The sequence below is a fragment of the Harpia harpyja genome, chromosome 11 (genome assembly GCF_026419915.1).
Source record: "Harpia harpyja isolate bHarHar1 chromosome 11, bHarHar1 primary haplotype, whole genome shotgun sequence".
NCBI lineage: Eukaryota > Metazoa > Chordata > Aves > Accipitriformes > Accipitridae > Harpia > Harpia harpyja.
The window spans coordinates 10,334,883-10,358,221 of record NC_068950.1 but is presented as its reverse complement, the minus strand read 5'-3'; the positions used below and the strand labels follow the sequence as shown (position 1 = coordinate 10,358,221).

The window sequence follows — 23,339 nt, the reverse complement described above, 5'->3', positions numbered from 1 at the left end:
ACTCAACTATAAACAGTCTTCCTCAAAGACAGTCAGCTGGGAGGTCTTACCCAAAATACCTGCTTAAAGTTGTCTCTGAATTCTGTTACATCTGTCTCTTCATCCCCAAACCATGTTACCTGTTTATTTGAAGAGACTTTGTATATTGCCTTACAGAGGCCGCAGCTGTGTTTTTTGTTTGGATGAAATAAATCATTGAGTTTTTCACTGTGATGCGGATGTAGAATTTGCTGAAAATACTAAGTGACAGCTGTTTCTTCCAAGAAGTTATAAGTTTGCTTTGGGATTTTGCAAAGACTTCTACCATAACATTAGGCTCCATCTGGATAGGTTACTCCAACTGGTTATTCCAGTCTTGCCTGGCACAATTCATGATCTGTCTGGCTGTGTTCCTGTATGAAAGTGCACAGAACAATGTGGAGTTCAGTCCACACATGCTCTTACTTTTCCATGGTGCAGGTCAGACGTAAACGGTGCTGAAGAGAACTTCTGATTATGTTTATAGTCACTTTTTACTCACCTGCCTTGTGGTATCAGAATGACTGTTTGCTGATAGATTAAATTTGTGCAGCCAGTCACTTGAATAACTAGTATCCTGAAGTAACTGTGGCTCTTTGATACATTGTCCTCGCAGCTACAGATGGAGTGTAAGTCGCAGAAGTGTAAGTAACTGTATTTTTCTTTTATGGACAAGCTATGTGCTGCTGTAACCTTTTAAGCAGTTGAATGCTTAAGGATCAATGATCTGAGAATGTAAATACTAAAATCTTAAAGACACTTCTAGAAAATAATAGTGACCTGTTGAGTATTGTACTCCCTTTCTTGCAGACCTTATACCTAGCTTAGGAGCCAGTAGCTCCACTGGAACATTGCTTTTATGTGTCTCTCATCTTCTTCCCCTATACAAGTCCCTTTTACTGTAATGTTCATGTGAACTGGGTTAGGACCTTCCTTAAGGAAAAGTTCAGGATAAGCTGACACCAAATTATCTAGTATCCCTTAGAGATCATGTTAATATGAGGAAGTTGAGCTAATGTTTGGAAAAGAGGCATCTAAGTTGAATTGGCCGGCAAGTGAAGGCATGTATTTTCTCTTGGATTTTGCACAGATAGGACTTCAGTCCATGCTGAGATTTTCATGGCTCTTGACTGGAATTATCCCTGCTGTGTGTGACTTTTTATTGCCTCCATCTTCACTCTGTGTTGACTCAGACTTAACCTTTGTACAGATTAGCTTTATTCTTCAGGGCATCACTGTTCCCTGCTGATTTTCTGTGTAAAATTACAGGGAACTTGTTCCCATTTTCAGCCTTTGTTTCTCTGTGGGAACCCTTAAGTAAGGCGCATTGATTCAGGTGGGGGGTTTGGGGGGTTGGTTGGTTTGTTTGTCTGAAAATCATTGTAAATCAATTCATCCTTCTATCTATGGGTGTTCAAGAGGCAGAGCAAACAAGCTGTCAAGTTAGTGTGCCAAAAGGTGGGCTTTTAGCAGTTACTGACATTGAATTAGGCAGAAACTGAGGAGTTGGGATTGTGTGGAGCCGAAAACACACATTGGCTTGAAGTGGAGGGCAAGGATGGCAGCTGGCATGGGAAGCTGGTCTGGTCTGAAAGGTGAAGAGCTAGCAAGACAACAGCTTGAACATTGTTTATAGCACAGTTAGTAACTGAAGTTACTGCGTTCTGTTAACAGTATTTCTATACTGATACATATTTACTGATTTTTAACAACATTACAGATAACACTACCTTGTGTCTGTATTTAAATACTAATTTTCAGGCTGATGAGATTTACTGTAATTATAAAGTTAGTATGTTATTTATGTGGCTGCCATGAGTGGATGCATCAGATATTTGGATTTTGTGTTTTTCCTCTACTTTCAGTGTTTAAAATGAAATACTTGCAGTAACATTGGATTACTTTGTGAAGCACAGAAGGGAAAAATACTGTTGTGGTCTAATACAGTAAGAGGGAGATAGCTTTAAAAAGTTGTTTAAGGTTTCTCAGATCAGCAAAGACTTCTAATGTATTGGAGATTCAGGAATGAGTTTGCACTACTGCAGATTTGCACCTCTCTGTCGTGACCATGTATGACTTCTTAAGTAATTATTTAAATAAGCAACATTTCTTTTTTAAATGCTTGTTGTGTTAATAGGACAAATCCATGCTTAGGATGTTCTTTAAATTTTGAAAATGCCTTTCCCATTTATTAGCACTCCTTTTCTTCAAGTTCTTAATGTGCACCTAGACCCCATCCCTTCAAATCTGTGCCTCAGTTTATGTGAAATTCCTGAAGCAAATCACAAAGTATTTTCATTGTAGTATTTTAGTGAAATAAAGTATCATTAATTCTTTTTCAAGGTAGCAGTGATGGTTCTGAACTCAGTGAAGAGACTTCCTGGCCGGCATTTGAAAGGTAAGAAAAACTGCCACTCAAAACCTGCATTTCTCTATTCAGACATTGCTACTTACAATCTCTCACTCAGTCCTGAAAATAATGCTTTATTTTAGTGGTCTAGACATCTTCCATATGTGAGACTATTAATAAACTGTAGTAAGTTCACTGGATCTGTTAAAGCAGTAGAGAGGTACCTTCTGCTCACTAGTAGTTAGTAGGGCTTTTGTCTAATTGGGTGCTTACTCATTGCACACATTCTTCTAAATAGCTCAACCAGAGTACCATTAAACTCCAAATGATTTTTCTGTGTTTATATATTTGTATATCCTGTGTATGCTATTCATGTGACCTATCTGTTTTTCATTTTAACTTTCCCTGAGATATTTCATCCATTCTTGGTCCCTTTGTTCTTGTCATTGATATTGTCACCTGTTTCGCCTCTCTCACCTGCTCTTCACTTCATTGTTACTTGCCCTTGTGTTACAGGGGAAAACACAAAAATGCCCCTTGCTAATGTCTGAGTTTTGTGGTCCAGAATTAACATCTTGCTCCTTACCCAATACCAGCAAATGCTCAGGTGACGTTCACCACTTCAATCCTTTCCCATTTTGTATTTGAGAATGTGGAAAAAGACTGTAGTTCAATATAGTAAAAGGTGGAAATTTCATCTTCCCACAGCTGAGTAAGATGCACAATACAGTGCGTAGTTTGCTTCCATTAACACAATTTCAGGTAATCCATCAGCTTCAGAGTTGCCATGGATGACTTTTGCTACCATGTTTTGAAGACACGTTTTGTAGAAACCTCTATCAAAGAACTTTCTCTTTATAGTTGGGAACTGTTAACACAAAGCTTATATTTTGCTTGAATTCATTGAAGCTCTGTGTTCATTGGAAGTTCTGTGTTAATTTTTGGAAGAAATCTTTGAAAATCTCTCTGTGCCAAAGGTGAACTCTTTGATATTTCATGCTATAAATATGATTACATCCATGAGGAAATGCACTTCTGATTCCATTATGTAAGCAATAAGAACAATCCACATGAGCATAGAAAGAAAATCTCTTAACTTGTATGTGCTCTGTGATGCAAACTGCAACATTCAAAAGGTTTTCTTGCTTTTCCTTCTCTGCTGCCTTATCGAGTTAATCAAGTTCAGGTTATTTCTCAAAGCTAAAAAGTTATATAGAAAAGCCTTAGACCAAATGGTGAACTGAGTGCTTTTACCTTAAGTAGCATAAAAAACTTAAAAATTTTAGTAAGCCTCAGGTTTAAGCTCATGGTAACACTCTCCAGAATTGTTGTGTGGACTTCTGAGACAAAGCAGAGGTTTTTCATCCCTGTCCTAATGAGAACCGGCTGGCCCAGACTTCCCCCAGTTAAAAGGTTTGCTCCAAGTCAAATAATTATATCAGAAGATTTCTCCTCCTCCAAATTCCACCTGCCTTCAGTACTTTCTTCTCTCCTGAGAGAGCTCTTTGAGAACTCTGTTTGAAGTTGCGTGTTTTTCAGGGTGAGTTCTCTTGCCTGCTTCCAGGGAGATGGATTGGGTTCCTTACAGATATTCAAAACATCATGTTTGAAATTCTTAGAGATACACAGCAACCTTGTGTCTGTTCCTTGGTTTATAAGACGATGAAGGATGTTTTGGAATTTGATAGGTAATACACTGACATGCAAATGTCAAAAGTTAAGGTAACTAGAGAGTGTATATCTCTCTCTCTTTCTCTCTCTCTAATTTTGATCTGTACAGTGGGTTTGTATTCTTACAAAAGAGTCTTTAAGTGAGGGAGAAGCATTAGTTGTCTGGAATTAACAGCTACCGGCAAAATTGGGATACATCCAGTGTTACTAATGACTGCTTCCTATGCAGTGCGAGTGGGAATTCAGTATTTCCCAGTGATTTAGGAGCAGGATCTTTGGGTAGGAGGGCTTAAATCTGCATCGTATGCCTAACAGGAAGAAATGAGATACTCCACATGCATATTCCCCAGGTAACAGAAGGAATTGTAACAAATATTCTTGGTTTTCCTGGCCCTCTTGTTGTTTGTAAGTGGGAGACGCAGAAGGGACGAGAACTAGAGTCACTGATTGTTTTTAAGTGCAACATAAACTTAGTTTGAAACTTGAGAAAGAGCTTTCAGCATTGGGGTGTCCCTCTAGGTTAATCAGAATTACTTGAAGGACTTGAATTCCAAGTCCTGACAACTGTCCATGACAGTTATATCATGTTAAGGGCAGTATACTAAGTGGCACTTTAGTCTCATTGGTTGTCATCCTGAGTGTCTCTGAATAGATTTCCCTGAAATAGCTCGAATCCAAGAGTGATAGACTCCTTGTTATGCAAAAAAACAAGCTTAAAGGTAAGAAGAAAATGTATTTCATTTGCATGCACAATATATGGACACACAAATATACAGCTCATATTACGATTTTCTTTCCTTCATTTTAATTATTGTTTTGTCTATATCTTGAATGTTTGTGGGTTTTTTTTTTAAAAATCATAAATTCAGTGATATCGGTTATATTGAAAACCAGATGATGGCAAATTCTGGGATAGATTAGTAGATGGTAATTCATTAGTATCTTTTTGATAATTCTTCTTGCAGCAAAGGCAATAGTTTGAGCTTGTTTAAAAAAACAAAACAACAAAAACAACTGTAAAAAACCCATTCTTCTTCTTTAATGCTGCTGCCCTTTACTCTATCCCTTCTTTAAGCCTGTTTTGTTTGCGTGCTCTATGCTGTTCTGAGTTCAGACTGACACATGACAATGCTACTTGTTTAGGCTTCCCATTCTGAGAAATACTGCCCTGTCCATATATATGCAGCTTTCCAGCTAATGCGAAGCCCCTTTCACAGGTGACAGATTTAGATTTATACTATGTAGGAGATTTTGCCTGTAAAATTCTCATAGGCTTGTACTTAACTGTCTGCTTCCACAGAATTAGAGCTGATTTTCAATCTTTCAGCATAATACAAGCAACCACAAAAATGGATAAAAAACAGGAGGTGAGGACAAAGTGCCTATGCTTCTATTGACTTAAATGGAATTCAGTTGACTAAGCAATCTGATCCAGAAAAACAACATTCAGTGAAGCAAAGCAGTATTCAAAAGGCAGGTCTAGAACACAAGTCTTAGCTAGGGATAACAGTATAGATCAGGTTAAGGACTCTAAAATGTGAAGCTTATAGGTGAAGTTTAAAGCTTATATGAACTGGAGAATTGAAATATTGCTCATCTTATTTCAATGTTACTTAGTACAACAGTATTTTAAACAGTGTCAGGCATATTTTGGTAGTGCTTTTGATTCCTTTCAGCCCAATAGCTTGTATGTGTGCATACTCATAGAAGTTGAAACCATTTTTTTTGTAATAACATCTAAAGTCAGAATTTAAAGACAAGTTTTATTAACATGGTTCGTTTACATTGATTTAATCTCTAAGAACTAAATGGAGACTTTGCTCTCAAAGTGTGTTGTTCTTCAGTGCCAATAAAACACTTCACTGTTATGATTTCTGACAAAGAGAACATCTGATGAAATAAAAAAACATCGTATCTACCCCTGCATGCATTTTTCTAAATAAAATTGTCCTCTGTTTCTTGTGTGGAAGAAGTGGCTTTGTGATATGCACACAAAAAAAAAAAAAATACTATGCTGATTTAGCAGTCGTGCTGTTTGTATGAATAAAAGTATATGTAATACATACAATTTATAATGGAATCCAACAGGAACAGGTTGTACCATTCTCTCGGTCCGGGGACAAGAGTGTCACGAAATGGCTATCGAGGCCGCATGAAGGCCAGCAGGTACAATCCCCACTGCACACAGAGGTGTCAAACTTTCCCTCTGGTGTTGGTGATTTGGTTTGGTTTAATAATTAAGTGGGTGTTTTCTGATGTTATCTTTCTAACTTACTTGTCAAAATAAAGGTAGAGACCTTTTTCTTCAGACTTAAAGCTTTCCTCTTCTATGACTTAATCTGTATCGCCATAAGGGCTTTTCTGGTCTGCAAATCCAAATTCTGAACCATTGGATCTTTATATCAAGGCTTAAAGATGTTCTACCAGAGGTAGCTTTTAACTGCCTGCCACTGTGTAGCAGTATTGGTAGCTCTCATGTGGACAACAGAGCTGCTTCTCGTGGTAATGGATGGCTTTCAAGATGTTTTCTTTGCTGGCAATTCTGTGTTTAATTTCTTTTCCCCCCTTCCCTGAAATCAGAGATATGCCTAAAATGAGTAATGCGTTAAAATTGACCCTAATTTGTAATATACAGTATTATTTGCAAGCTGACAGAGTAATATAACTGATTATTATGATTAATTAGAATACAAATTCTGTCTCCAGCTGTGTGGCACTGTAGTTGGGAAAGAGATGGCCATTAACTATGAAACTCTTTTCATGTTAAGAAGCAAGCATTGTCTCACTGAATTAAACTCATGTTCACATCTATCAGTGTCCAAAATTGTCTCCATATCATCAACCTCAGTGGGTGCTGCAATGAAAATGTTTGCTGGATTTCCAATTCACCTTGAACGTTCATGATTGTTAGGATGGGTGAAACAACAAACCCTGGCTTACTTCAAAACGAGTTTCAGGCACTGTTCAAGTTCTTGGCTTTTCTAGAAAGCTGCTGGGTTCGGCAATTTAGTTATATGCTCTGATTGACATTTAATGAAATGATTCCTATTGTAATTTTTTTCTCATTGAAAATGTTTTGTAAGCCAGTCAGCTTTGTAATTTTAATAAAGCTAAGTTTTGTTTTCACAGTGCTGTATCTGGCATTTGTTTTGGCCCATTGCTTTTAGATCCTACATAGGGTAGATGATTAGTAGAGCACCAGATGCATTAGAACACCTTAAAGCTGTGGTTTGGGTTTCTACTCTTTATTACTGCTCCTGCCCACTCTTCTTGCTTTCAGATATTTTAAAGATTGTGCATGTTTGAGCTGTGCTTCAGTTTTGATGTGCTAATGATTCCAGTGTTTCTAACAAAAAAGTAATCTTTCTTGCAAGGGCTGAAGGAGAGGCTTTAACACATACAGCAACTGTATGAGTGTACTTCAAACATTTGCTTTTTAAAATTAATTGTTCTTGTATTTCAGTTGTCTTGAGTTTTAATTTTTTTAATTAAGGATTACCTGCTTGGCTAATTAATTTTTCTGATCACTTTTGCTTGTGAGTGTAAATTCCACAGCAACAGTTCCTTGTAACAGCTGAAGTTTTTTTCCACAATGAAGTCCAATAAATAAAAAATTGACATTTCTAAAGTAAAATACAGATGTTTGCATTAGTTTGTAGTAATGATTGGAAAACTACTTTAGGAAAATACTTTTTCACACAAATCTTCACATGCTCCTTTCAGCTCCCTAGAATCTGAAGATTTGGCTGTTCATTTGTATCCAGGAGCAGTTACTATTCAAGGTGTTCTCAGGAGGAAGACTTTGTTGAAAGAAGGCAAAAAACCTACAGTAAGATTTTTTGATTCATTTTGTCACCTTCTTCCTTTGCCCAGTTATAAATACAATAAAATGGTCATTGTGCAACTAATTCAAGTGTCTGATATCTCCTCTGCCTTGCTGATTAAGGTTTAGGGTCACTGCTAGGGTTTGCATTTTTCTGTTTGGTGGATTTATTCACTTTATAAGGCCACACCCATAATCTAGGGAATAGAAGTGTAATGCTACATAAAATTTCTTACAATTACTGATGACTTTAAAAGAGAGGAGCATGTATTGTCGTCTTGAATTTATCAGTAGATAATAACCCTTAGCATTTGCATTGCAAATGCTTGATTATGGATTATAAATCAAAATACGTATTCATGACAATGGGGGATACCTTATGGCAGTACATAAAATGGAAAAGGGACAGATGTACTCCAACTCAATGAAGCATTCAATAAGGGTTGCAGAAAGTATAGAGTAAGATGCAGAAAATTTTTCTCAGATTAGTGAGGAAAGGCACATGTTCTTTCTGCTTTCTAGGTTTTTAGTGCATTCATAGGCCTACACGAATAACGTGGCTGATGGTTTGGCTGGACAGTTAGTGCTGTCATGTGCTTGCAGGATGATGCCTGCTATTTTACAGCTCAATATTATCAAACATTTCACTTATCCGTTACACTTTTGTTTTTTTCTCTTTTCTCTCTAGGTAGCATCTTGGACAAAATACTGGGTAGCACTGTGTGGAACCCAACTCTTTTACTACGCTGCAAAATCTCTGAAGGCTACAGAGAGAAAACATGTATGCAAAACAGACATATTCCAGTATCATCTGCCAAAATTAAAATGTGATTTCCTGATGTAAACACTGAGAGTAGTTCAGGACTTGCATAATTTCTAGTCAGCACTATCCTGTCTTCCAGTCAGTCAGTCACCTCATACGGATATGCCCTAATGGAAATATCATGCACATTTATATACTACACCAAGAACATTTGCTTTGCATATGCCATGGGTTGAATTTGTTGGTCTATAAGGAAGGGAGCTATGTCGTTGGGTCTGTCTACTTTTCTAAGGTAGAAGTCATATCTTTTGATGATCTCTGAGTCTTGCAACAGTTTGTTGCTACTTGAAATCCACAAAAGCATTGATGTGGAAAGACTGAGAAGTCACTAGACAGGACATTAAACATGTACTGATTTCATATATGGGGTAAAATTAGACTACTCTTTTTCTGTTTAAGCCTGTAGTACGTTAACCACAACAGAATACAAAACACTTCATATGTTAAGCAGAGAGCTAGCATATCATATGATGCTGGCTTTCCTTTTATTCGCTGCAACTTTATTTGAAAAAGCTAAAAATATTTTGCTTATGTGGGGAAGTAGTAAAAGGATTTTCTGTAGATGTTCCAGGGATGTTATGATGTGTGTAGTTCCTGTGTTCACTGGTTAATTATAATGAAAGAGGATGCACCAGAGATTCTGTTAAGAAACTGGGTAAAATTTGAGATACTTGGATCTTTTTCCAAGTTCATTCACTACTCAGAACCATTACTGGTAGTTGCCTTGGCTAGTGTTTCAGCTTAATTTATGGTAACTGTCACTGAAAAACATTTGCTTTGCATAAAGCTTATGTAATTTACAAACTGTGATGTGCTTCTAGAATCCTTATAAGGGGACTATCTTATTTCTTTTTGGTACAAAATACTGTTTTCGTATCCTAATGTTTTTTATGTTCAGAGGGTAGAGATTGGAAGCTTAAGATTTCTGATTAGTAGACTCCTGGATATTTGAATTTTCTGTGTGGAACGTTTGTGTGTAATGTCTTAATCTACAAAAAAATTGAGTATTTTCCACTTTTATTGAGAGTAGTTCATTAGGAAACAGTATTCTAATACTCAAAGTAGTTTAATAATAGTTAATTACTTGTAGAAATATTTGCATAGTTTCTTTGCCATCATCCATCTGCCCCATCCCTACTAGCTTTGATTGCTTAGGTTAAATTGAAACCAATCCTACTTAATTTGTCTTGCCAGTTGAGACAATACTAGCCTAGACCAAAGGCCTGTTAGCCAAGCAGCCTATCTCCTGGGTGTCTTTAGAGAAGTGTATGTGTTTGGATGCATTTGCCTCTGGTGTCAGTGAAAACCTTATAGAAGGAGTCTGTCTCATTAAAAGTAAAGGTATTTGGAAAGAGCAGACTTGTAAACTGTTATGAGCAGAAATGCAAAGTATTAAAGCAAAAGCAAAAGAAAGAACCAAGAGAGAACTTGTGCTGGCATTATGTCACTAACAGTTAGTTGCTTGTTTTTCCTGGAAATGTTGAGAAATGGAAAAGAAATTTTTTGTAATGTCAGACTTTGTGCTTTTGTTACTGAAGTGATGCCCTTAGGCTTTATGCCAAAATTGCATTTTGTTTTCTTTTAAGAATAGAATATGCATTTGTGAGTCTCTTGCCCACTGTCTGTCAAAGTACTGAATGATGGAAGACTTCATCATACTTGTACTTATTCAATCAGAAGCTTTTTCAGTATTGTGTATAAATATTTTAAAACAATCTAAATAATGTACGGGTTTAGAGAACTTAGAAAAATTGCATAGCTGGAAATTAAGTATATTGATTTTTTACGTGGTCCATTTGCTTATACATTTCCTTCAGAATAACAACTTTAATCATTTAAATGGTCTTGCCCTTTCTTTAGGAAAAGTAAATTAAATAAAAAGGTAACAAATGTAAACATCAAGTCTGGTATCTGATCCTCTTGAACCTCTCTTACTGCAAAAGCCTTTACTTTTGTCTTGAAATGCAGTCATATCTGTTTAGAATGCTCTTTCAAAAATTATTTTCTGAACCTATTGAATTGACTTTTAATACTCCCCAAGTCACGGATGTGTTGTGATACCTACAACAAGTGAACTACTAGTGAACAGAGACTAGTGCCTAGGAAGCTAAAATCTGTCTCGCATCCTTACGTTCCCATGTTTATTTGTCCAAGGATGTGCCAGCAGACCAATAAAAAAGTTTGCAGATGGAGGCTAGGAGACATTCAAGTCCATAATGCTGGCAGGATTAACCATCAGAAGCCTGCCAGCATTATGGCTTGCAAATACTGAGCAGAGTTTGAGCAGTGCAGTTCCCAGGAAACAGAGATGGAGGAGCGATAGTAAAAAGCAATGACTGCTAGAGCAGATTTATTTTTTTGATATTTGGCTCTATGAAATTGGACTGAACTATCCAGTGCAACCTTGGATTTGTCTGTAAACAGCTGATATCTTGCTTTTAGCTTTTTAGGGCAGCAAACATACTTTGTTCTGTTTGTGGATGCAAAGCATGTTATGAAGCTCAGGTCTGATTTCGTTTCCCAGGTGGTCATGGTTAAAACAATATAATATCTGTTAGCTGTGGTTTGGATTGTCTTTTATTTAAACAAATAGTTCACAGTGAATGCACACACGCTTCTGCTCCAAAGGTCATTAGAACACAGAGTATAATCTTTATGCTGAAATTAAGGTGGAAAATAACCTGGTAACTGCTGTGGAAGGCTGAGGTTGGGGGATTAGGGGGAGAGGCTCCTGTTTATTAAACAGCCTAATAATAGGAGATCAGTAACTTTGTTCAGCTAGTCTACCTATGTTGTACTTTTAGCCTCGCTATTGATGGGTTAGATTTCCATCCATTTCACTGCAGGGTTATTGTACAAAGCCTCGGCTTTTGTTCTGGAGTCTGTGAAGTTGACTTGTCAAGTGTCATGCTTCAATTCACATTTGGTTGCATTTTCAGAAAGAAAGTTAATCAAGAGAGAATAATCTGTAGATGGTCAACCATCTGTAGATAGCTAGTACATGAGTATGTATTCACTGCACAGATACTGTCCAGTGATATTCCTAAGAGGTCTGTTCTGCAAAATAAAGAGATTTGAGGCTAGGTCTAGGTTTTGTTTTGTTACTGTCCAGATGAAATGGATAAAAAGGATGATGCTGTCTACTTTGAAGCAGGTTTCTTTTTCAAAGATTGATACATTTGAGATTTACCTAGGTAAAATATTCCAAGCATCTTCTGGAGCCATGTAAACATCTGTCTTTTCAGCTTCCTTTCTCAAGGCCTGTGTGACATGGAAAGGAACGCTGGCAATGAAAAAGTCAGTCTGCTATATAAAGTTTCCTGGCTAGAGCTCTCATGGTAAATGTGTCTTGATTACAGGCATGCTTTTGACCGTTCTGCTGCTGCTATTGCTTCAGGCAACTGAGACTGAGGACTTGGAATGTGCTGACACTCAAAGCTCTTCCAGGTTTATAATAGCCAACCTCTTTGGAAAATTACCTCATAAAAATCCCAGTGTAATCCTGCAAAAAGGGCAAGAAGTCCCCTCCCTTTTAGACATGGGCAAACCAGCTCCTCTTCTCATGCCTATGGTCAAAGACAAAGGAGTGCATCCAGTATAGTGTGTGTTCTAGATGTGAATCTAGTCCAAAGGAAGAGGCTGCTGTAGATACCTGGATGTGACAAACTTTCTTGTGCTGCATCTACTAAGAACAACTACTAAATATAATGAGCTTTTTATTTTAAATAGTGAACAGGTTTCGGTTATTACTACAGTAATAGGAAATTGTCTATAATGAGCATATGAACTTTAGAGCCCAGAGATGTGATTCAGGAGAATGAGAGGAATGTGTGTAGAATGCTTAAGGTTTTATCTCATGCTGAAATGGTACCCACAAACAAGCCCCTGTGACAAAACTATAGCACTTGTGCACCTTTAAAAAGGAAGTAGTAAAAACAGCCAACTTAAAATTAGTCTTAAAGAAAGCATTCACCCTGAAAAATATGAATACACCCATTAAAAAAAACGTTTATAGTGATTGGGCTGGAAGAACCTTGCAAATTTCTGTGGCAACATAGCATGCATGAGAGACTTTTCCATGTTTGTAGGTACTTGGAAAAGCAACAGAAACTTCTTGAGGCTTTGTGCTCGAGCATGAACCCTCGTTCATTCCAAGCCTTCCATTGCATGTTATGTTCAGAATTAGACCCATTTACTGGCACTCTAGAAAACTTGGTAGATGTTGCTCAGGCACTTTCACTGAAATACCCTGTTAAAGAATGCTGTCACTCTAGAAAGTATGTTCCACCACTGAGAAAATTATTTGAATATTAGAAAGATGTAAAATCTCAGCAAGAGATGAGAAGGAAGACGTTTGTAGGTGCCAAAAGGTTGGAGCGAAAAATCTGTTCAGAGATTGATTCAGAGTTTTTGATTCAAAGATTTATGTATAAATGCCTTTGAGCTCAGAACAACAACAACAACAAAATTTAGTTATGTGAAGCCTAGCACCAGAGCTGTGTAGTTTTCTGTGTGTATAGTAAGACCGTCATTCCAGTGGCCTGTATAAAAAAAGCAAAGAGGAACCAGGGACATTAAATTACAATGAAGCTTTCATTCCCTTCATGTTAACAAAGCAGACTTGCTGTTAGCAAGGCTCTATGCATCAGTGGAGAATGAACTGCCCAGGGGGACTATGTAAACATGGAATACAAATCCAGCCGTGCACAGGGATGGAAAACTGACATGGGTTTCAAGTGATGACGGATTGAAGCTGGCAGGAAACACTTTCGTTGTGTGGAGCTTTTTACTTTTTGGAGAAGTACCATGATTAACTAATTGGTTTGAATAAACTGAAAAAACAAGCAAGCTCTAGCAGTTTTGATTGCATGGTAATTTCATGTATTGTATACCAACTGTTACGATATATAACTAAGATAGGAAACTGCAAATGTGCTATTTTCATGAAACTCTAGAAATGAGTGCAGTTCAAGAAGTACATTGTTGATCTGTAGCCTATTAAAACCACTTTGTGACTCAAATTTCCACCTCTGTGAAAATGACCTATTAATGCTTTGTAGAACTACTTGGAAGTTTGCATTTTGCAGGTCCCTTTTAAGTGCAAGTTGTCATCTTATTTTTCAAGGCAATGTCTTCAGTGGGTCCATAGCAAGTCCTGAATATATGCTTACTTTTTTATTTTTTAAGAACTTATGAGCTACATCCTTATTTTATTCTCTTTCCCCATCTTTATTCCTTCTTTCAGATAAAATTCCTTAACATTTTTCATTACTGACTGGAATCTTCAAAGAAATTTTAGCTTCTACTTGGAAAGAAGTTATGTTATCCAGCCCTCACTGTAATGACATGTTGTCTGATAGAGCTTTATAATTTACTACTTCTTCTTATGAGGTGTTACCAAATCTGTCCACCTCCCAAAGGCAGTGGAGTTCCTTAACTTCAGTATACGTGGCTCTGCGGGTTTTATGAGGAATAGTCTTTTCCCACAGTTTTATCCACAGTAATATCAAAAAAAGGGCATCCATTTTGAAATTTGGCAGGCAGGTCTTTCCTAAGAAGTGTCATCATCACTTCTGTGCTTAAGCTATCTGTACAAGCATCCCTTCAAAGTTTCCAAGCTTTTATATTTCCACTGACGTTACACAAATGTCAGCTGAACATGACTGGTAGGAACTTGTGATGGAATGGTTCCTGCAAGTGTAACTATAGCAACATAAAGAGGGCAGTACACAGATGACACGTTCAAAAGTTTATAAGATATAGAGAGACTGGACTCTTAAATTATTTTGAACTTGGTTAAAATACTTTTTGTTTCAAATATTGGTCTTAACATTTGTTCATTTAAAGTTCTAATGTATTTTAAAGTGAGGTTCAAAATGTAGCCTGTTGCACAAGTCCCAGACAGATCAACTTACCTGGACATTGAAAGTCTCCAGTTAATCTATGGCATGGATTAGAATAACTGACATTAGACTTGCAGTGGAATTTTATTTGTAAAGTAATTGTATTACCATATAGAGAATATTCTTATAAACTTTCACTTTGCTTGTGATACCCTCAAACTTATTTGCAGTAACACTTCCGTTTGCTGCATGAGAGTTCTAGATTTGTAATGGTAAAGCAATATTTCCAAAATGAAACAAAAGATATTTGATGCTAACATTGTAAATCTGCTGTGTGGCATTAGAATGAAGAATAAAAGTGTTCCAGAACTATAAATTCATTTTAATGACTTAAAATGTCCCTGAGATTGTTTTAACTTTATCGTTTCTAATAATGTAATTGAAGAGAGGTCAAAATTACTGTGCTAATAAAGAGGTTAGCATAGGGATTTCACAAGACAGGAGGAAGACACATCTGATAAGGATGAGCATATAGCAGAGTTGGACCTTTTGGGCAGAGAAGGGAGGTAAAGCAACTGCAGAGGGTAAGAGTGCTAGGATTGATGAAAAAAGGCTGTCAGGCCCATGAATGTGGGAAGAGGAGATTTGGCAGCTAAAGATTTGAGAGAAACTGAATTAATTGGGTTTTGGGGAGTAAATGGGATTGCCTGAGCAAGTAATGAGAGGTGAATCGTGAGGGTCTACTAATAGATAAGCAAGGAAACCAGGGAGAAGGAAGCTTGTGGTTTGGAAATGAGTTGGATTTAATTGGCAAGTAGACTGGAACTGAGAGGAGAAGCCTGAGAAGTAGAAAATAATACTGACCAGGCAAATGAAAAGGAGAGTGGGACCAAGGAGCTGTCAGGAGAGGGGCTTGTGTAGCAGAGACAGGTATTGTGCTTAGAAGAGACCTAAGTTACACGTCAATGTGAGTAACACCTTCAACAGGAAAACCCTATGATTTTGAACATCTTGTCGATAAATGACCACATTTTGTTCTGCGCACTTGTTTGTTGAATCTACACCCTCATTTGCTTCATGTCATTCATCAGGTCATAATATTTAATTACACAGTTGTGTTATCTTGTCCACAGAACTCATGTTATGTGTAATTACAGACTATTACAATAATTAATGCATATTAACTTTCAATAATTATGGCACAGACAAGTTTAATTCTTCTGTTTGTTAAAAGTGTAGGGATTAGCTTTGCATTTGCTAATGTACTTTTTTGAACTATATGTACACATGTGCAATAATGTGGTGAGGAATGCTCTCGTATTCATACAGTGCAGTTTAGATGGCTGTTGACACCTTTTGGGGGATTGTGATATTCCTCTTCATTTGTTTTGAATGTCATTCATTGTGGTAAGTTCTGTTTTCACTAATTCCATATAAAATTCATAAACTTCCTTAATTATATGAAGTGCTATGCTTCCTTTGAAGTTATTCTGTGTCTTTAACAGTGTCACTGAGAACAACTGCCCTTTTGCATGCTTGTTCTGTGCAGTGCAGTCAGTCTGGCTGAAGCTTCTTGTTTTACTTTAGTTTACATCTCTGCTTGTATTTTCAGTTCAAATCCACGCCGAGTAAGAATGTGTCAGTGGTGGGCTGGATGGTGATGATGGCAGATGACCCTGAGCATCCAGATCTCTTCTTATTGACTGATTCTGAGAAGGGTAAGCAATGCTAGCACCAAGAGTGCAGTGATTCCCAGAATAAACATTTGCTTCGCTGAGGTATTCATAATTGGAAGGATGTTACCTTTCACTTACTGAACTGCTCTGTGACGTGTCATGTTTGCCTTTAGAATGCAGTGGCAACAGTTGTCCATGGAGAATTATTAGACTCTTCATTAAGTTCTAAGAACTCTCCAAACTCTAACAACTCCACTTGTGATTTTTATTGGAAGTATTCATCTGCATTCTTTTAAACTGTATTTAGACCACTCAGAGGCATTTTCACATATGTGAAAATGTAAGTAACAATTAAAAAAAAAAAAATTCAATACTCAGCTAACACTAGATGCTTGACCAGTTCTCTCTCCTCTCCAAATGAAAAACAAAACCCAAACCAAACAATCTGTTCAAATGTAGCACTATTACCAGGAAAAAAAAAAAACAACCTGAGATCTTGACTGTTTTGCAGAAGAATCTTGGATTTCCATTACTCCAAGGTAACGCCCTGGTTTCAGTTTAAACTGTGAAGAAATTGTTACTTTTCCATAGCACTTCAAACGATGCAGAAGGAGCATCATTAGAAGTTCTGATAAAGGAGCTTAACATTATTTATTGCATTGTCAACTTCAAGTCTTAGTACATTTTATTTCCAAGCATCTATTCTAGCACCACTGATATGTGGTGTAGATTGAGTGCTTGTCAGCTTAAACTCAGCAATGGCAACCTGGAATGTTTTTGTAGTACTTGGCTTTTCTGAACCCAGGCAAGCACTGTGTAACACCAGACACTGAAAATACTAGTCTGAAATGTATCAATGTGTTTAGGAACAATTTTCAAATATTTTCAAATCTAGCTTTCTAGAGTGCATTTCAGTGCTATCTTGCACTTCATTTAAAAATTATGAAATGGTATTATAAACAAATTGCAATAATAGCAATGAACAAAAACATTTTTGTTGTATGGTTCTGAGAAATGTTTTGTTCTTTCTAGTTGACAGTGGTGTTAGTTGAAATCTAGAATGTTGGAAAGGAAGACAGGCGAGCTGAAACTTCTCTCACACTAGGTCAAACAATTAAGTTGCACCTATTCCAGAAAAAGTGTAAAGTTATATGAACCTTCTGCTTAAATCTCTTCATAATGTTTTAATTTAGAGTTATTTGAATATGGGTAGGATTTAAGTGTTTAGTATTGTTTGTGTTTCTTTATCAGTTTTTTCTCCACCTTTCTCACCTAGGAAATTCATATAAATTTCAAGCTGGAAACAGAATGAATGCGATGCTCTGGTTTAAACACCTGAGTGCTGCCTGCCAAAGCAACAGACAACAGGTGAGAGCAAGATGCTGAAAAGGAGTGTGAACTGTTAAGAGCTCAGAATTGATAGATCTCCAAGATGACCAAACTGTAACTGATCACTTTGTATGAAGAGCAATCTGCTCTGAGCAGCCTGTATGTTGATTTCACATGCTTACTGATTTGCCTTAGCTTTCCCATTTGACCCTTTGCAAACAAGTCCTCGGAGCTTCTGCGGTAATGAAGAAAGATTTGGGGCTATCTTGAGGCTAATTTAAAGCAATTGGGGAAATGGAAGGAATGCTCTAAAATATCTGTCCGAGTGGCAGTATTTTTGTCATTGCCTAGTTTAAAAAGGCTATTTTATAGTTATATAAAAAGCTGTGAACTGTAGCATTCAATATCAATTCCAGATAACTCTCCTGTAGTGCCATTTTGTCAAGTCTTGTGCATTCATGTTTTCTGTTGTTTGTATGTATTTCCAAAATGTATTAAAAAAATAGTTTAGTCCTGGGTACATTTGGCAGACTTTGAAAGCAAAAGTAGAATTTTCCATGAGTCAAAAAGGAAGATAAGACTACTCCAACCCCTATTAAATTCTTTTCCCATATAAGTTCTTAGTGACCTTTTTCATCAGCAAAATCCTTTTTAAGTTACCACTTTGTCTTCCTGAAATCTCCCTTTTCCTTTGCACATTTGTTTATGGAGTTCCCAGAGCAAAAGTACTACTGAATTTCAAGGGGAAACAAAAGGACCTTTCCAGATCCTTCTGTGCTTTTTTGTTCAGTTCTGCTTTTGAGAGAAATCTGAAGAATAAGGAGGGTTGCAGAACCTCCCTTGAAAGTATTTGAGACGGTGCAAAGGAGAGGAAATTGTGTTCCTGGCTGGAGTATGTGGGAATAGTAGCAAATAGCAGCAAAGAGTTTGCAAGAAAGTGGTGACTTCCAGGCAAGCCTGAAAACTGCCCTCTGAGGACAGCTTTTATTCAATAAGGCTTAACAATACTATTTAATGCAAACTTGTTTAAAGCATTCAGCCCCTAACTTGTGCAAAAGCAGCAGGCTTAAGGGTCTTGGCGGGGCCTCCTGTGGAAACTATGACAGTAAAGTGAAGATAAGTGTAGGAGATTTTAACAGAAAAAAGGAGGGGAGGATTAATGAAAAAAACCTACCACTAAAAGGCCAAAACCCCTGCTACCATAATTCATTGCATATTTTCTGTTTCCTGGCATGTTGTGTAGTTCTACTATATGGGTTCTTGCAGCATAGTTGCTCCCATAGAAGAAGCAGTGCTTCACTCAAACATTAGGTTACAAAGGTTAGTTTACCAAATGAGTAAAAAAACCCAAAAAATCCTCTAAAATTTTTCTTTTGATTGTGATTTGGCTCCTGAGCAGTGTTTTCCCTAGAGGTACTGTTTCCCTATGGTGCTGTTTAAAAGGGAAGATCTTATTTGCTTGTTAACAGTATGACTGCCTAAGAAAGATTGGAAGTTTAAATGTACTTTCAATAGAGTATAGACACCTACCCAGTTGAATAATATTGGGAACTATTTTAATAGATGTTATTTTTAATTTTAATGGTGGAACTTTAGCCCAGTTGATCATTCTTGCTTCTACAGGTAAATGGTAAATGCAAAGCAAGAAATGCTTGCTTCAAATCTGACCAAACTGGGTGTTTATTGACAGTCATCAGGAATGTGGTGTCTCTTTAATAACCTGAGTAAACAAGAGATGTTGCTGTCAGGCAAATTCCTGATGGGGAGAAAATGGGGATGTAAACTAATGTAATGCAAAATAGCTTTAATCTTCATGAAAGGGAGTGATGTCTACAGCAGGCATTCAGGTTTCCTATGGGAAAAGCCCAGGCAAGTGTTTATGCCTCGTTTTTTTAAATTGGTCTTAAAAATACTAGAGAGCCTACATCAATCACTGACCTGTGTGCCAAGAATTCTCTAGCTGGGACTCAAGTGAGAAGGTTCTGCTTGTGTAGTTTGGTGCTGAGATTTACCATATTAAAGTTCTTTGGCTAACAACTTAAATCTTAAATGTCATCAAAGTTAATAAGATCTATGGCCATATAATAAAATTATAAACCATGCAGCAGTTTAATATTTTGGTTATACCTGGGTTTTCTACAGCTCTAAGTATATTTGTACTGCCAAATGATAGTTGCATTCCTCCTCCCCTTTTTTTGTGACAGAACAAGCGTTAACGATGTGCATTTAAACAGGTGGCTAGTCTGTGAAACAGTGGAATGTTAAGTAGCTACTACCCAAAGTAAAATCTGCTATCATTTTTATTTTGTTTTCAGGTTCCTGCCAACTTGATGACCTTTGAATAATAGGCTAATTCAAAACAAAAAAACCCAACAATTTGAACCATCTCATAATTGAGAACGAGGTCCTGATGAAAAATGTGCCAGCTGTATTCTGTGCCAGAACAGAGCCTGTCAACTCGATCCCTGAACTCTGGAGCCCTGAACAAAACCACTAATGATTGGGGAGTAGAGTCCCCCAAATTAAAAATGGAGTTGCAACATGAATTGCCATGGACCATACTTCGTTATATTCTCTGAACTGACCTGTGGAAACCACTGCCTTAAAGAGTGAAAGGAAAAACAACATGAAACACCAAATAGTGTGTGTGAAACTTCTGGCGGTGCTGTGCTTGAGTTAAATAGATTGTAGCTAGTTTGAGTTTCTTTTAACTTTATACTAATTTTGAAAATAACTCACCTTTTTAGGCATTCTTAAGAAAACAAGTAAACTGGTATTTAAGAGTTGTATCAAAAGCTACGTATGAACCAGGTAAAAGAGGTACTACACGTTCTAGAGATGTTGTTTAGACTATACCAGGAGTTCTCGGTGGGAGCTTGTCCCAGGAACACTTAGCCTGCAGCAATGTTGTTTCTCTCAGACCTGCAAGTATAAGAAATGTAACAACTGCAAGTTTAAAATAACAGTAAGCTTGCAAATGTTAGTACTGTATGGGGGCCATATTCCCTATGAGTGGCACAAAGGCTGAGTACTTGCACACCAAAAATTTTTTTGGTATGTTATTACCTAATTCCTGGTTAAAAATGTAGTTCACGTGTTTTGGGTGGTCAGTGTGTGTGTGTGTGTGTAAGAGACAAAACTGAAAGCACTATTGGGTCAGAACTGAGTGTTTTCTTCCCATTTGTTTCTACACCTGTCACTCTCCTACATACAAAGGTTGAATGATGAAAAAAACAACACCTGGGTATAGCTCACAGACATTTTATGTCAACGTTTTACTTCTCAATTATCAGTTAGGGACCACTGTTAGTGTATGGTGTTTCATAATATCACTTAAGATCTATGTTTTAAAAAGATAGAGGCACAATTTCAAATTTTCATGTTCTTATTTGGCAATAATTGATTTTAGTATCTGTCTTGGTCAAAGTAGTTGACATTGTGTGGTATTGATAACATGGCCTAAAGCAGACTTTACATAAAGAAGCTCTGTGGATCTTCAGGCAAATAATTAATTAGAAGGTAGGATAACCTAAGGAGAGAAAAGGTGTGGAACTATCAAAATTCCATCCTTGACAGGAATAATTCTTGGTCACTGAAATTATACACTGAGAAAAACATTATGGTTGTAAAAAGGGAGCCGTGCTTTATATGTGTGTTTTATGCTTAAGACTTGGATTCTTGCTTTATTTGGGTTTCCTTGACATCACCTAGATAGAGTTTCCTGGATGATTAGTCTTTCTTTAATCTTCAAAAATACAATCTTTGTAAAGCAAGGAAACATTGTCCAAAATATGACTCCGATACCAGAACTTTGAAGTCTGTGAAAAAGTAGTAAGTGTTCCATTGACGTTGTGGTTTAGTGGCCATAAATACGCTTGCAGATTCCACCATGAATACTCCTTTTAAAAAGAAACAAGCTACCTACCAGTCTGTGGCAGAGTTCTCTGACTATCTAATAAAGGTTTCTACTAGTAGTTATTATTTTGAAAATGTACAGTTTGTTTATTGCATCTGAGTAGAAGCCTATAAATTCACTTTCTGTTTTTTTTCCAGATTCAAATTAATCTCTTAATGGAAATGATTAATTTCTTATTTGGGGGTGGGGGTGAAGGGGGGTGAGAGGGAGGGGGCAAAAAGAAGGTTAATCCAACCTCACAGTAAAAAACCAAAACAAAACACAAAAAGCCCAACCACTTGGTGATGTAAAGTAAAGGATAATAGGCTGGTTTATGTTTCCAAGAATTGTTCTTGTGAATTGGCTCTTGGTAGAAAGAAAACAGTAGAAGGATGCTTCTGTCAGAATTACACCAAAAGCACTGTGGGAACTTGTGTCCCTTTGCAATTTTTTCTGTTGTTGTTTTGATGGGGCATGAATAGTCTGTTCTGATCCTGAAGTCCTGTATCTTGGGAAGGGGTTGCTTGTGCTGAATCCCTCTGCAGTTCACACATCTCCCAAGTTTACCCATGTTGGGTGTATAGTAAAGACATCTTCATAGCCAGCAGTGTTACTGTAGTAGACTTTCCACAACTTTAGTTTTGTTTTTTTCATTTTAGAAATTACTTAATGCGTGTTTCTTCTCAACAGCTAAGTGTTTTTTAACAATGTGTGTACTTTTTTAAGCACTGTGGATAATAGCCTGTGGATTTTGAATTTTTAAATAAGCTATTATAGGTTCATTGCAGCATAACTGTATCTGTTCTTCTGTTAGTGAAAGCAAACATGCAACTGGGAGCCACAGCCTGACATCACACAGCTTTGCTAAGGACAGAGCCAGGTCAGAAGGTGTCATTTATTATTGTTTTTTTTTATTTTTCCAGCTGTTTTGAGTTAGGTTTTTATGGTAGGAGGATGGTGGGGAAAACAGTTCACAAATCATCATTTAGTGAATTGTTGCTGTTACCAACTTTCATTGTTCTTAGGCTTCCTACTCTTCCTTGTTTTTCTACCCTCAGATACGCTGTTTTTCATGGGAGAGATTTAATGTTGTGGGAGGAGTTTCTTAAAATGTGTAGCCAGAATAACTGGAGTGATTAATGACAACACAGAAAACATTATTGGCACTTGTTACAGTGAGTAGTTCAGTATTTTCCTATTGTTTGTCTCCTGTCTAGCCGCATAGTCCTACAGGGCAACACAGAAATACTGAAATGATAGATGTTTTGAGATAAATGGTGCTCAGAAAGCGGTGGTGGTTTTGTTCCCTGAGGGAAAGCTGCCTCAGCTAAGCCTTGGAAGGACTCAGACAAGTCAAATACACTGTAAAGAGCATAGTAATGCCCTTTTTTAAAAAGGGGTTAAAAAAATTAAATAATTAAAACCAATGCTGAGAAAACAAGGACAGCAGCGAGCTCATGGTATTCAGGTAAGACTGTCATCCAGACTACTTTAGATAGTTGGCAGTTTCTCTTTCATTTTTATTTTTAATGTATTGATTAATTCTTTATCTTGTTAATAACTGCTGAAAGACTTCAGCTAATATTTGTCACTTTATGTCTTAATGTTTTGATTTTTAAACTAAAGATGCCCCTTACAGTTCCTTGTTCTGGAGGCATATGAGCAAAAAGTATTCAGAGTAGATCTCCATAGTAAGACTTCACATGTAAATGTTAATCATCTGCTGACTCCTAACCACTTTGTTAGCTAAACTAACGGTCTTGGGAAAGACTGAACAACAGGGAAATTTATGAAATTGGTGCAGTGCACTAGAAATACGTAACATTGCACTGGTTCTTGAATACTTACTGTTAACTTTTATCTTTCTAACTTAATCTGTACTACTTTTGGCTAGGTTTTTCAAACCTGACT

At 37.0% G+C, this 23,339-nt stretch overlaps 1 protein-coding gene across 7 annotated transcripts in view; it reads left to right on the top strand.

The window, feature by feature from the left end:
- RALGPS2 (Ral GEF with PH domain and SH3 binding motif 2) overlaps window positions 1-21,511 on the top strand; it is a 128,761-nt gene extending 107,250 nt beyond the window's left edge. For 6 of the 7 annotated variants that reach the window (XM_052800533.1, XM_052800532.1, XM_052800530.1 and 3 more), the window contains 7 exons: window positions 2,362-2,416; window positions 6,128-6,205; window positions 7,763-7,868; window positions 8,551-8,643; window positions 16,141-16,246; window positions 17,481-17,572; window positions 19,849-21,511. In XM_052800533.1, coding sequence (XP_052656493.1) covers window positions 2,362-2,416; window positions 6,128-6,205; window positions 7,763-7,868; window positions 8,551-8,643; window positions 16,141-16,246; window positions 17,481-17,572; window positions 19,849-19,878 — 560 coding nt within the window. In that variant the 3' untranslated portion in view covers window positions 19,879-21,511. The remainder of the gene's footprint in view (window positions 1-2,361; window positions 2,417-6,127; window positions 6,206-7,762; window positions 7,869-8,550; window positions 8,644-16,140; window positions 16,247-17,480; window positions 17,573-19,848) is intronic. The other variant, XM_052800536.1, reaches the window with a different exon arrangement.
- Window positions 21,512-23,339: the final 1,828 nt, after the last annotated feature.